Here is a 15,176-nt window from a genome sequence, read left to right as displayed (position 1 = left end):
GAAAAGCGATTACAACATTGGAAAAAACATCTTTCTCAGTATATTAGGCCATTTGAGCTCAACACACAGAAACACAGAGAATAGGAATGTTCATCCACTAAATTTCCCTCACAAGGCCCATTTTCAGCAACTATCACTCCAGTGTTCTAATGGTACAATGTGTTTGCTCATTGCCTCAGAAGGCTAATGGATGATTAGAAAACCCTTGTACAATTATGTTAGCACAGATGAAAACAGTTTAACTCTTTAGAGAAGCTATAAAACTGACCTTCCTTTGAGCAGATTGAGTTTCTGGAGCATCACATTTGTGGGGTCGATTAAATGCTCAAAATGGGCAGAAAAATGTCTTGACTATATTTTCTATTCATTTTACAACTTATGGTGGTAAATAAAAGTGTGACTTTTCATGGAAAACACAAAATTGTCTGGGTGACCTCAAACTTTTGAACGGTAGTGTATCTCCTCTTTGGCCTTCCTCGTTTTCGTGTGCCTGGCAGCTCCATCCTCAACATTCTCCTTCCCACATGCTCTGCATCTCTTCTCAGGATGTGCCCATACCATCTCAGTCTCATCTCTCTTAGCTTAATTCCCAAGCTCTCCACATGTGCTGTCCCTCTGATGTGCTCGTTCCTTACCCTGTCCAACCTTGTCACTCCCATCGCAAACCTTAACATCCTCAACTCCGCCACCTCCAACTTTGCCTCCTGTCTCTTCGTTAAGGGTACTGTCTCCAATCCATACATCATAGTTGGTCTCACTAATGTCTTATACATCTTACCTTTCACTTTTGCTGGGACTTTCCTATCACAAATGACTCCTGAAATCCTTCTCCAACTGCTCCACCCTGCCTGCACTCTCTTTCTCACCTCACTATCGCAGCCCCCATTTTCCTGCACAGTTGACCCCGGGTACTTGAATTCACCAACTTTCTTTACGTCTACTCCTTGCATCTTCACTACACTCTCATCCCCATTCTCATTGATGCACATGTATTCTGTTTTGCTACTGCTCACCTTCATTCCTCTTCGTTCCAATGCATACCTCCATCTCTCCAAACCCAACTCAACTTCCTTTCTACTTTCACCACATATCACAATATCACCTGCAAACATCATGTTCCATGGTGACTCTTGCCTCACTTCATCCGTCAAGCTATCCATCACTATGGCAAACAAAAAGGACTCAAAGCAGACCCTTGATGAAGTCCCACCTTCACCTTGAACCATTCAGTTGTTCCAACTGCACACCTCACTGCTGTTTCACTGTTCTCATACATGTCTTGCACCACTCTAATATACTTCTCATTCACTCCACTCTTTCTCATACAATACCATAACTCATCTCTCAGCACTCTATCGTATGCCTTCTTCAGGTCTACAAACACACAATGTAGCTTTCTCTGGCCTTCTCTGTACTTCTCCATTAGCATTCTTAAAGCAAAAATTGCATCCGACGCGCTCTTCCTTGGCATAAACCCGTACTGCTGTTCACAGATTGCCACCTCTCTTCTCAATCTCGCCTCCAATACCCTTTCCCATAGCTTCATGGTGTGGCTCATCAATTTTATCCCTCTGTAATTACTGCAGCTCTGTACATCTCCCTTATTCTTGTATATTGGGACTAGCACACTCTTTCTCCATTCATTTGGCATTTTCTCATTCTCTAGGATCTTATTAAACAATCTCGTTAGGAACTCCACAGCCGTCTCACCCAAACATCTCCAAGCCTCAATTGGGATACCATCTGGTCCGACTGCTTTCCCAGTCTTCATTCTTTTCATGGCTGCCCTCACCTCATCCTTACTAACCAACTCTGCTTCCTGATTTGCTATCTCCAATGAATCTGACCTTTTCTCTCTTGGATTCTCCTCATTTAATAAATCCTCAAAGTACTCTTTCCACCTTCTTAATACACTCTCTTTGTTTGTCAGCACATTTCCATTTACATCTTTCATCACTCTTACCTGCTGTACATCCCTCGCTTCCCTGTTTCTCTGCCTAACTAGTCTGTACAGGTCTTTCTCTCCTTCTTTGGTCTCCAGTCTTTCATACGACTCCTGGTATGCATCTGCTTTTGCCTTTGCTACTGCTCTTTTTGCCTTCTGTCTCGTCTCTCTGTATAACTGCCTGCTTTCCTTGTCTCTCTGATCGTCCCAATTCTTCTTTGCTAGCCTCTTCTCTTTTATAATTTCCTGCACTTCTTTGTTCCACCACCATGTCTCCTTGTCTTCCTTCCTGATGACCACCCTAGCACCTTCCTTGCTGCCTCTCTTACTACTACAGCAGTAGTATTCCAATCTTCTGGCAGACTTCCATGACCACTCAATGCTTGTCTCATTTCTTCCCTAAACTTCTTCTGATGTTCAACCTCTTTTAGTTTCCACCACTTAATCTTTGGCTCCACTATTTCACGCTTCCTCTTTTTCACTTTCAAGCTCATCCTGCACACGACCACTTGATATTGTCTAGCTACACTCTCCCCTGCCATCACTTTACAGTTTCCAATCTCCTTCAGGTTACCCCTTCTGCAGAGTATATAGTCCACCTGTGTAGATCTTCCTCCACTCTTAAACGTCACCCTGTGCTGCTCTTTCTTTTCGAAGTATGTATTGACTATTGCCAAATTCATCCTCTTTGAAAAATCAACCACCATTTGCCCTTCCACATTTCTCTCTCTTACACCATATCTGCCCATCACGCCTTCATCTCCTCTGTTTCCCTCTCCAACATGTCCATTGAAATCTGCTCCTATCAGCACGCGCTCCTCCCTTGGTATACTTTCTACCACTTCATCCATCTTTTCCCAGAAAGACTCTTTCTCTTCATTCTCACATCCAACCTGTGGGGCGTACGCACACACAACATTGATTACCACTCCTTGAATCTCCAACTTCATACCTATCACTCTATCTGACACCCCCTTCACATCAATCACACTGTTGACCAACTCTCCCCTCAAAACAATACCAACACCATTTCTCTTTCCATCAACTCCATAATAAAACAACTTGCATCCATCTCCAGTGTTCTTGGCCTTGCTTCCTTTCCACCTTGTCTCCTGCACACACAAAATGTCCAACTTCCTTCTTTCCATCATACCTGCTAACTCTCTCGCTCTGCCAATGTTCCCACATTCATTCCTACCCTCAATTCTAAGCTCCTTCCCTTCCATCTTTCACTCTCTCTCCTAACACGCCTCCCCCCTCTCTTTCTCCTTCTCTGTTTTGGTGCAACAGTAGCACACTTTCCACCGGCACCCTGTTGACCAACAGTACCAGAGGCGGTCGTTGTTAACCCGGGTCCCGACCGATCCGGTATGGTATTTCTCTTTTCATTCCGCATGTTAGATTTGGCACAGTTTTACACCGGATGCCCTTCCTGACGCAACTCTCTCCAATTTATCCGGGCTTTGGACCGGCACCAAGAGTACGCTTATGCACCCCCAGTGGCTGGATTATAGTTAGTACTCATTAATTACATCTATACTAAATTAGAGCATGATTTAATAAGCTGTATTATGCCCACAGAGACAATGCTATTAAGAGAGACTTTTTTTTTAATACCAGTCTTGCTGTTAGACTGATTGTTAGAGTTTTCTCCATCCTGCATCACTTGCTACTGTGACAGCTTTTCTACTTACAATTCACAGTAATGTAAAGACTGCAGTTTGCAGACAAATATTTGCACTGGTTTCTTCCATTTGATAGCCTAATGTTAAATTCAATTTTGTGTAATGCTTTTAACAATAGATTTTGTCAGCTTCAGAAATCTGGATGTAGATTTCAATCCCTGATGAGCAAGTAAGAGGCAAGGAGAAACTTCCTGAGACAATGTGAAGAAGAAACTTTGAGGGTTCTAGGGAACCCATCCCCTTCAGGGTGACACTGGATAGTGGGATTATAAATCATTACTTGACTGCAGTTGTATAATATATCAAACAGGACTGAGTTGCAATTATACTGAGACAGAAAGAAACTGTATTTATGATCACAGCAGCAGATCCTAGATACAAATCTACACTATCCAGGCGAGATTACTCACTGAACTAAAGGTGACACTCAGGGATTAACTGTTTATGGGAAGTGCAGATCTGTAGGGTATCCGTGTGGGACCATCCACAGCAGAAAGTCCAAGACTGTTATTTTGTGTGTACTGTTATATAGTAATTATCCTGATTGTTTACCATTCTCTTTTGTATTTCTTTTTATGTAGTCCTGTGTACAGTGCTATTGGATGTTGTATTCCAGCACAGCCTGAAGAAACTATATTTCATTCCAATGTATACAAGTTATAGGGAGGAATGACAATAAAATCTACTTGACCTAATTATTTCACAATATATGACAATTCACTTAATGTTTCTGCAGCTCTGACTATCTGTGGTATTCCAGGATTTGAAAACCAGAGAGAGATTTGTTAAAATGTGTTATTGTTAAATGTTCCCAAATGACTAGCTTCAGTTTACCTTCCACCAAAATTACTGACTACAATTTAAACATACTGTTTGATTTTTCTTGCTGGGGCACATGGTTCTTACAAAACTAATCTGTACAAATAGTACAAAATGATGATACTGTGTACTGAAGGAAATCAGTATATGTTATCCATTTGAGAGGCAGCAGCTCTCGATCAGAATGAATGGGTTGGTGTTTCTGAACTTAGACATGTTTCTAATTAATTTGTCAGCATCAATGTGTTTGATGTAGTGAGGGATATATTTTTTTCTTTAAAGATATTTCTTTGGGCTTTTTTCACCTTCATTGGACAGGACAGTGCAGAGACAGGACAGGAAACGAGCAGGAGAGAGAGACAGGGAGGGATCGGGAAACGACCCCGGGTCGGAACCGAACCCAGGTCCCTGGACCCACGGCACGGCGCCCCAGCCACCCGAGCCACGACGCCCCCGTGAGGGATATTTTTGCTTAATATTCTTTTGAGGAAGTTTATGTTTAATGTGAAAGTAGTGTTTAACATTGTAGTGTCTTTTTTTTTTTACTTTAATGCAAGAAGGGAAAATGGCTTCACGGTAGCACTGTGCATTGTGTTTTAAATAGGCATTTCTTCTGAGAATGATTTATTTATTTTATTATTTACTTACTCATTTTTGAGAGATTTTATTATCTATGTAGTTCATTTTTAGTTCACTATTATTTTTATTATGTATACCTTATTACTACTATTTTACCCATCCATCCATTATCTGTAGCCGCTTAACCTGTTCTACAGGGTCACAGGCAAGCTGGAGCCTATCCCAGCTGACTATGGGTGAGAGGCGGGGTACACCCTGGACAAGTCGCCAGGTCATCACAGGGCTGACACACAGACACAGACAACCATTCACACTCACATTCACACCTACGCTCAATTTAAAGCCACCAATTAGCCTAACCTGCATGTCTTTGGACTGTGGGGGAAACCGGAGCACCCGGAGGAAACCTACACAGACACGGGGAGAACATGCAAACTCCGCACAGAAAGGCCCCCTGTCGGCTGCTGGGGTTGAACCCAGGACCTTCCTGCTGTGAGGCAACAGTGCTAACCACTACACCACCATGCCACCTGTGTGTGTGTGTGTGTCTATGCTTGTATATGTATGAAAGTGTATATATAGGTCTGTATGTATATTATTTGTTTTTTGACCTTATTGATTTACCTATTCATTTTATTCCTTTTCGGGCGGCACGGTGGTGTAGTGGTTAGCGCTGTCGCCTCACAGCAAGAAGGTCCTGGGTTCGAGCCCCGGGGCCGGCGAGGGCCTTTCTGTGTGGAGTTTGCATGTTCTCCCTGTGTCCGCGTGGGTTTCCTCCGGGTGCTCCGGTTTCCCCCACAGTCCAAAGACATGCAGGTTAGGTTAACTGGTGACTCTAAATTGACCGTAGGTGTGAATGTGAGTGTGAATGGTTGTCTGTGTCTATGTGTCAGCCCTGTGATGACCTGGCGACTTGTCCAGGGTGTACCCCGCCTTTCGCCCGTAGTCAGCTGGGATAGGCTCCAGCTTGCCTGCGACCCTGTAGAAGGATAAAGCGGCTAGAGATAATGAGATGAGATGAGATGAGATTTTATTCCTTTTCCCCCCTTTAAAATTAATGGTATAATAGACATTGCAACAAATCCCATGGTCTAATACACGTATTTCAACCTGTACTATATCCTTGTTTGATGTGATAGTAAAATATGATTGCACATGATAAAAGACAATAAGAAGAAATAAAAAAGAGGCATTTCTTCTGATTATATTTATATACAATGTATAGGATGTAGCCTACTATACAGAAGCCTGGCCATAATATAATATAAAAACAAGCAAAGAGCCAAGCAACTTCTACCAGTTTTATTGATTTCAAATTAATAATGTTATGATAATATAACAAGGAATCACACTCGTTTGCATTAGAAGGGTTGCACAAAGAATGTCTTCACAAGAAATAAAAAATAACTGGCCATGAGACACTAAATCAGTATATTCACACTGTTTAAATTCCAGAGGTATCATAAGAATATTCATAATTTTGGTGACAAATTCCAGTGGTATTCTTTTAGCAAATAGGCACAAGAAACAAGAGTTGTACTTATCAATATGGCCTTTGTATCCATTCTTTGTACAATTATTTAGCAAAAAAGAAAAAAAATCTACAGCAGGTGATGGAAAAGAAGTTCCCTTTTCATTTCTGGGCTGAGATTTTAACTGATTTATATTTCTAACTTGAGGCTATATTAGAAGCGACACAGGCACTTGAAAGACACTGAATATGCACATTAAAGTGTGTACACAGTCATGCAGATATAACATTGGCAACAGTACTTCGACGTGAAGATATCTAAACACTGCATGTAACAGTGTGAGTAATTCCAGTCAATCTGCAGTCAGATGCCTCTTTATACAGAATACTAAAGCGACAGAAATAAAAGGGAACCAACTTTAGCATCATATAACTTATATACAGTTTAATATACATTTACACATCTTCCACCAGTTGTTTTTAACTATCAAGCTTGTCCATAATTTTTGCAGGAGTAGGCAAAGCCATCCAGTTTGCATAAACACTATCATTGGCATATCTTGTAAATTCTGGATTAGTTGCATCAAGTCTGTTGAGCAGTACCGGGCTCTTCTCAGGCCAGTTCGGGTATGACATGCCTAAAAATGAAAACATATCACTGTTTCTGCACTGAAGGAAAAAAAAATTAGAGGGCAGACAGCAAGGCTCTCAAACGAAACTCTGATTTGTTGTTTATTTTCAACACAAATATTAAAATTTAAGAGTGCATGAGAGATGCCTCTGGTCCCAATATTTACATGGAATGTTTCTACATTCATGCAGTAGCCTACTATGATGTCTTGTTATCCATGTTGTGTAATATTTATTGGTATTTCTTTATAAAATAGAACATAAAGCAAAGCAGATTTCCTAGTATGCAACTTTGTTCATATTCCCTGATTATCGGGGCATTAGGATGGCTGCATAGAAAGTAAGTTTATTGCTAAATACACTAAATGATTAATGTCTAAAGCCTTGCTTATTCAATCATAATGGAAGAGTTTAATTAAAAAGCCTTACTGTGTCTCTATTCAGCATTTTGAACCTACTACAAACATTGAACTTCTGTAATATGTAAAAGATATTACAGAGAATGTCAGTAAGTGATTCATACCAAACATAATGATTTAGATGGGACCTGTTTCAAATGTAAATCCAAATAAAACTATAAACCACAAAGGTGAAAAATGATTCAGCGAATACAAAATAAGCATCTAAAACATGAAATTATACAAAATGTGTATCATACTTAAATTTAAAAAACCTTTAAATATGAACTAATGTGAACCTGTGAATGTGTTCATGTACATCGGAAGCAGGTCCAAAATCAGAAATCTGATCATTTACACCACATACTAACTCATTTTAAAATCTCAGGTAGTTTTCAGACATCTCCCAATTTCATGTCATTAGCACAATCACAGCACATCCTCCTTATGGAAGCCATTCAAAGATAAACAGATTTTATTTTTTTTGTTTTAGAATCGAGTGAATGCATGGGAAATTCTACCATAGAGCTTGTTTTCAATCCAAGTGGAAGGGAGGGTTCGAGGGAGAGGGGTGTTATTACAGTCCACTAGAGGAGTGTCCTCTTCGGACAGAGTGTCGTCATATAGCAGGGCGTCTGCAGGAGTGGAAGCTGCCAGATCCAGATAGTCCTTTCAAGACAGAAAAGGACAATTAAGACTCGAAAGAAATGCAAGATAGTACTGAATAATTTAATTATTGATAATGGTCAGCTTAGGAAAGCATGAATAATATTCGAAGAATTGTGATATGTGTTAAAAAGATATTAAAAAGATATCAAATGTCAATTTTTAATACTTTGCTTTACTTAAGAGCAGAAATAGCTACCGACATATGATCCTGTCTTGTAAAGGACAGGGGTAAGACACTTACTTTGCACAATCTTACCATTATAATAAAACATAAACCAGTCAAAGCCCTTGGTTTTTGCACATGCTAATCAATAGTAAACACTTTAAAAATGAACCGTTTCAACTTTTATAGCTGAATTAGCAACAAATTTGACAGTCTAATAAATCTTGTAGCGAAATGCAAGCAAGGTGGAACATATTTCCTAGGACCATTTGCTCATCCACCCCTGAACTTCTTACATGACTTGTGTTAGCAATAAGGAAATACAAGTGCCTTGGGCTGGTAAAATTGAGGTCCAGGTCTGCTTTTATTTTTTCATGAACATGTCTATGTGTCTAGCGTCATTTCTGGTCATTCTTACTCTGCTTTTCACCATCATCTTCTCCAGCTCTTTGCTGATGTCACCGAAGGTTGGTCTCTTATCCGGTTCTTGTTTCCAGCAGCGAAGCATCAGACTATACCTAGTTCATGAAAGACAATTTATCAGCCACATATCATACCCTCTCATAACCATTTTTGTACTCAGTAGTGCCTATTTAATAGTGCAGAAGAGAAGATATTGGTTTTGTATATAATAACATGCATGCCATTTGGTGGATATAATTTAGATAATGACACTGAAAATAATTAATCATGCACTTCAAATAAACACACATTTCTTCAGTGCAGTTCTCAGGTTTTTCCATCCTGTAGCCAGTCTTGAGAAGATTAAAGAGCCGCTCAGGTGCAATGCCTGGGTACGGGTTTCCACCCAGGGTCACAATTTCCCATAACAGCACACCGAAAGACCAGCTTAAAATGAAAGAGAGAACTTTTAGGACACTGTCATCACAGAACTAGTCACTTGGAATTATTTTTGTCATATAATACAGTACAGTATAATACAGTACTTACACATCACTTTGTGTGGTATATATATGGTCAAACAAGGACTCAATAGCCATCCATTTGACAGGAATACGACCCTGAATAGTGGGAATATATGACACAATGTGTATATGTACATATAAAACTTGTGGCACAAATATTACTGCACTATGCATTCATTAATATGCTATAAGTGCACTGTCAGAAACAGGGGTACAGTAGGAGTCCATTTCTGTTCCCCAAGGAACAATCTACACTAATGTATCCCCTAGGGCTCATTATTGGACTTCAAGGTAACTATGTGTACCTTTTTAGAGCCAAAAAGGTACATATATGTTCCCAATCAGTATATAAATGGTACAAATAAGTACCTTAGAGGGTACCGCCCCAGTGACAAGTCATTGTAGCCCTAAAGGTACAATGATGTACTTTGTTTTCTGAGAGTGAGTATCCATGCAAATTATGCACAGTTGTAATCAAGTTTATTAAAAAGCAGCCAAAAAGATTTGCTTCGAACAATTCTACATATCTGAAAAGTGACTTTGAAAACCTGACAGTTTTAGTACATTACCTTGCTCCTCTTCACATAAGAATCTTCCTCATAGACATCTCGAGACAAACCAAAGTCCGATATCTTCATCTTCCTGCCCTCTGCTACGAGTACATTCCTTGCCGCAAGATCTCTATGAACAAGCTAGACAAATAACAAAAATATAACATTAACTGAATGTAACCATGAATACTCCATAAATACTCAATATTCAAAACCACAACATAAAATACATTCTTTCATTTATTGTCTACACATTGTCCAATTCAGGTTCACTGGAGCCTTGGTGTAAAACACGAGGTGGGGCTGCCAGTGTATTGCAGGGTATGACACACACCCTCACATTTAGGGACAATTGAGTAGACAGTCCACCCTGCAGGCCATGTTTTTAAGAAGTAACAGTAAGGCAGGAAACCTAAATGCTCAAAGGGAACCTACATGAAGCTCCACACAGAGAGTACCTGTAGCTCAGGATCAAACCCCAGACCCAGGAGCTGTGAGACACCAACACTATGTGCTACAGTGTATATACTCTCAATTTAAATGATCAAGACTCGGTAAGTGCAGGTGTACCTTCATTTCAGCCAGGTATTGCATTCCTCTGGAGATCTGCCAGGCGAACGAAATGAGGTCTCCCATGGTCAGAGCTCTTTCATCTGGATTCTCAAGGTAGCTGGAGTTTCGGTTGGCATCACTACCCATGTAGCTGGGCCCCACTTTCCGGCTCTCTCTCAGGAAGTTTCGCAGTGATCCATACTTGGCATATTCAACAATCAGGTACAGGGGACCTGGGCAGACAATGGACAGATAATAAGAGCACAAAAACATTCACTCATTTTTTCCAGCTTATCCCACTTATGTGTGTGGGGTCACTACCATGTGGACCCTATTGATCCACATGTCATATTAATTGGAGCAGAGTTTTACACTGGATGCCCTTCCTGCCACAACCCTCCCATTTCTGGGCTTGGGAAAAAACCATTCACACCTATGGACAATTTAGAGTAGCCAGTTAACCTAACTACATGTTTTTGGACTGTGGGGGAAACCCAGAGCACCCGGAGGAAACCTACACAGACACGGGGAGAACATGCAAACTCCACACAGAAAGGCCCCTGTTGACCACTGGGGTTGAACCCAGAACCTTCTTGCTGTGAGGTGACAGTGCTAACCACTACACCACCATGCCATCAAAGAGCACAAAAACATTAAAGAACCATAACAAATGGTCATTTAAATCTATGAGGAAACTGCAATTTATGAAGTAAGAAATGCTGAAAATATACGGTTCTTACCATCTTGGCTACAAGCTCCATACATTTTTATTACATGTGGATGGTTGACCTGCTTCAGCAAGGTGAATTCTGACAAAAGGTCACGAAGTTCACTGTGGGAAGCGTTTTCTGTATCAAATAGAAACATACACAGTACATGTATAACAACACATTCCTACAATTACATCTTTGTATTTTTTGTCATTTACTATACAGAGTCTAGTAAGGCTGCTTCTTCGATAATGTAATAATGATCTTACAAGCTTAGCCTTAAAAGAGCCTACTGACTCCTGGCTTTAATTATAAAATATAACAATGAACCTAATGTTTGGTAGCATATTAGCTACTGGAATACACAATACAAGCTAGCCTAAAGTTGGCTAGCTTGCTATCAAATGGCTGCTGATAGGCACAATAATATAATGGCCTAAAGTTTGCTACCTTGTTAGCACTTGGTTTTAATAACATGATATAATACACCCAGCTTAAAGTTACCTAACTTCTTAGAGAGTTTGGTCTTACTACTAATGTCCAGTAGCTCCTGGAGAAATAACAATAATTAAGCTCGCTCCTTAGCTAGCAACATTAGCACTGTATGCAGGTAGATGAGTAGCAATGTTGCTAATTAACATAAGGCCAATTAGGTAAGGCATGTGCACATCTATCTATCTATCTATCTATCTATCTATCTATCTATCTATCTATCTATCTATCTATCTATCTATCTATCTATCTATCTATCTATCTATCTATCTATCTATCTATCTATCTATCTATCTATCTATCTATCTATCTATCTATCTATCTATCTATCTATCTATCTATCTATCTATCTATCTATCTATCTATCTATCTATCTATCTATAACCCTGATTCCAAAAAAGTTGGGACAAAATACAAATTGTAAATAAAAACGGAATGCAATGATGTGGATATTTTATTCAGAATAGAACATAGATGACATATCAAATGTTTAAACTGAGAAAATGTATCATTTAAAGAGAAAAATTAGGTGATTTTAAATTTCATGACAACAACACATCTCAAAAAAGGTGGGACAAGGCCATGTTTACCACTGTGAGACATCCCCTTTTCTCTTTACAACAGTCTGTAAACGTCTGGGGACTGAGGAGACAAGTTGCTCAAGTTTAGGGATAGGAATGGTAACCCATTCTTGTCTAATGGAGGATTCTAGTTGCTCAACTGTCTTAGGTCTTTTTTGTCGTATCTTCCACTTTATGGTGCGCCAAATGTTTTCTATGGGTGAAAGATCTGGACTGCAGGCGGGCCAGTTCAGTACCCGGACCCTTCTTCTACGCAGCCATGATGCTGTAATTGATGCAGTATGTGGTTTGGCATTGTCATGTTGGAAAATGCAAGGTCTTCCCTGAAAGAGACGTCGTCTGGATGGGAGCATATGTTGCTCTAGAACCTGGATATACCTTTCAGCATTGATGGTGTCTTTCCAGATGTGTAAGCTGCCCATGCCACATGCACTAATGCAACCCCATACCATCAGAGATGCAGGCTTCTGAACTGAGCGCTGATAACAACTTGGGTCGTCCTTCTCCTCTTTAGTCCGAATGACACGGCGTCCCTGATTTCCATAAAGAACTTCAAATTTTGATTCGTCTGACCACAGAACAGTTTTCCACTTTGCCACAGTCCATTTTAAATGAGCCTTGGCACAGAGAAGACATCTGCGCTTCTGGATCATGTTTAGATACGGTTTCTTCTTTGAATTATAGAGTTTTAGCTGGCAACGGTGGATGGCACGGTGAATTGTGTTCACAGATAATGTTCTCTGGAAATGTTCCTGAGCCCATTTTGTGATTTCCAATACAGAAGCATGCCTGTATGTGATGCAGTATCGTCTAAGGGCCCGAAGATCACGGGCACCCAGTATGGTTTTCTGGCCTTGACCCTTACGCACAGAGATTCTTCCAGATTCTCTGAATCTTTTGATGATATTATGCACTGTAGATGATGATATGTTCAAACTCTTTGCAATTTTACACTGTCGAACTCCTTTCTGATATTGCTCCACTATTTGTCGGCACAGAATTAGGGGGATTGGTGATCTACTTCCCATCTTTACTTCTGAGAGCCGCTGCCTGTACTCGAGTTGAGGGGGGATGGGGGGATGCCATCCCCCCTGGAATAAAAAATGGTCAAAATCATCCCCCCTCTAAAACGGGCATCCCCCCTCCCTTCCCTTGAGCAATTTTATCAATAAATGTGGACATTACTTCTATTTAACATTGGAATTAGAAATGCCATTCCACGTAGCTTTGCTGAAACTGAGCATACAATAAGCTACCGCGAGAGAGGGCACACGCAAGCGAAGCGTTTGAGGAGGTGACATTCAGTTGGGGTTCCGTTATTTTTTATTTCATTCGGCGTCAGTGACAGCAGCGGATTGCAGCATCATGGCCAAGCGGAGTGGGCAGCAAGACCTAAGCAAGTTCGGATTTAAGATCGCAAGAAAAAACATTTCAGGAGGTAAGTCAAGAGTTACAAATATCAGTCCCACTTTCTGTGAGCCCACTATCATGCTGTAAAGTTACAGATATGTAGCCTAATTTGTGGGCGGCGGATAAAAACACAGCTATCATAATGAATGTTAGTTTGGAGTCTAGCCAGCTATCGATAGCTTACTCAGGTTCATGTTAGCTTTGATTTCTTGTATAAGGCCATTAATTTAATCAGCCTGGACGTTCGTTTGTTATTCTTCAGGCAACAAAAAGTGTTATTCAAGACAGGAAGGCTAAAATAAACGACACTAGCAGTTTTGAAGGCTTCATTGCCTCATTAGAGAGCCGGTCACAACATGTAAGGCAGAGCAGGATTGGTGTAGGGCTCAACAAAGTGTCTCTGCTAAAATACAGCTTTCTTTTTCTTCGTCATAGGCTCTTCTTCTGTCTCCTCAATGGGCCTTTTCCCCTTTCCAAAGAAACTTTCCAAAGATGCCTGCTTTTAACTCATTTTGCTAGCTTGTATCCAGTATGTATCAAAGTGCTGCTATGTATCGAAGCAAAGTATCAAAGTATCCAAGGCAGCTCCTTGGTAACCGTCAACGTTAAGGTGTCACGTGACCTAGATAACAGCGGGAATCAACGTTACAACATTATAAGAATAAACACAATAATAACAAAAAGGAAAAAACAAAAAAAATGCATAATACCTCAAACATCTTTTAGGAAGTTTAGTCTGATTTACAATTTACTGTTGCTTGTTTTAGCTTATTGGTTACCTACCTACCTCTGTATTTAACTCAATGTTCCCAATGTTCAGCTTTGAATAAAAATTCTATTGACTTGATATGAAAAGATTCAGTTGTTCATTTACAATGCCTACTGAGGTTTTAAGAAATTATTTACCAAATGATTTAAAAGGAGCCTGCCTACCATGACTATGAAGTTACACTTCAAATTTGTCATCTGCATTTCACCCTAATATGGAGAATGTGGTAGGTATGTCAGCCAGGAGACTGACTAAATATGACACATGACATCCACACTGTGCATGTTTTACAGTAAAATACCAGTGTATTATGTTTTTTTACAACAATAAAAAGGGTACACAGCGTGTACTACACACTTTATCAGCACAAAATACTGTATGTCTGGTAAATGAACAAGGTCCACAGACCTACGTTGTGTGCAAACCCTCCCGACGGACCGACCGATGGGTCGACACGCGACTAAAAATTTCACCATCCCCCCTGGTTTGATTTTACACCTCGACCACTGGCCGCTGCCACTCCAAGATGCTCTTTTTATACCCAGTCATGTTAATGACCTATTGCCAATTGACCTAATGAGTTGCAATTTGGTCCTCCAGCTGTTTCTTTTTTGTACCTTTAACTTTTCCAGCCTCTTATTGCCCCTGTCCCAACTTTTTTGAGATGTGTTGCTGTCATGAAATTTCAAATGAGCCAATATTTGGCATGAAATTTCAAAATGTCTCACTTTCGACATTTGATATGTTGTCTATGTTCTATTGTGAATACAATATCAGTGTTTGAGATTTGTAAATTATTACATTCCGTTTTTATTTACAATTTGTA

General features: G+C 40.1%; 1 protein-coding gene across 1 annotated transcript in view; it reads right to left on the bottom strand.

Annotated features, from left to right (window-relative positions):
* Positions 1 to 6,534: 6,534 nt before the first annotated feature.
* Positions 6,535 to 15,176, bottom strand: part of ret (ret proto-oncogene receptor tyrosine kinase) — a 57,878-nt gene continuing 49,236 nt past the window's right edge. Inside the window, exons 13-20 of the mRNA XM_060924769.1 lie at positions 11,129 to 11,236; positions 10,407 to 10,621; positions 9,855 to 9,977; positions 9,311 to 9,381; positions 9,071 to 9,208; positions 8,778 to 8,877; positions 8,049 to 8,196; positions 6,535 to 7,137 (exon numbers count right to left, since the gene is read on the bottom strand). Of these exons, the coding sequence (XP_060780752.1) occupies positions 6,980 to 7,137; positions 8,049 to 8,196; positions 8,778 to 8,877; positions 9,071 to 9,208; positions 9,311 to 9,381; positions 9,855 to 9,977; positions 10,407 to 10,621; positions 11,129 to 11,236 (1,061 nt within the window). The 3' untranslated portion in view covers positions 6,535 to 6,979. The remainder of the gene's footprint in view (positions 7,138 to 8,048; positions 8,197 to 8,777; positions 8,878 to 9,070; positions 9,209 to 9,310; positions 9,382 to 9,854; positions 9,978 to 10,406; positions 10,622 to 11,128; positions 11,237 to 15,176) is intronic.

The sequence above is a fragment of the Neoarius graeffei genome, chromosome 7 (genome assembly GCF_027579695.1).
Source record: "Neoarius graeffei isolate fNeoGra1 chromosome 7, fNeoGra1.pri, whole genome shotgun sequence".
In the NCBI taxonomy this organism is placed as follows: Eukaryota; Metazoa; Chordata; class Actinopteri; order Siluriformes; family Ariidae; genus Neoarius; species Neoarius graeffei.
The sequence above is the reverse complement of the archived record's forward strand: the minus strand, read 5'-3'. Positions and strand labels throughout refer to the sequence as shown.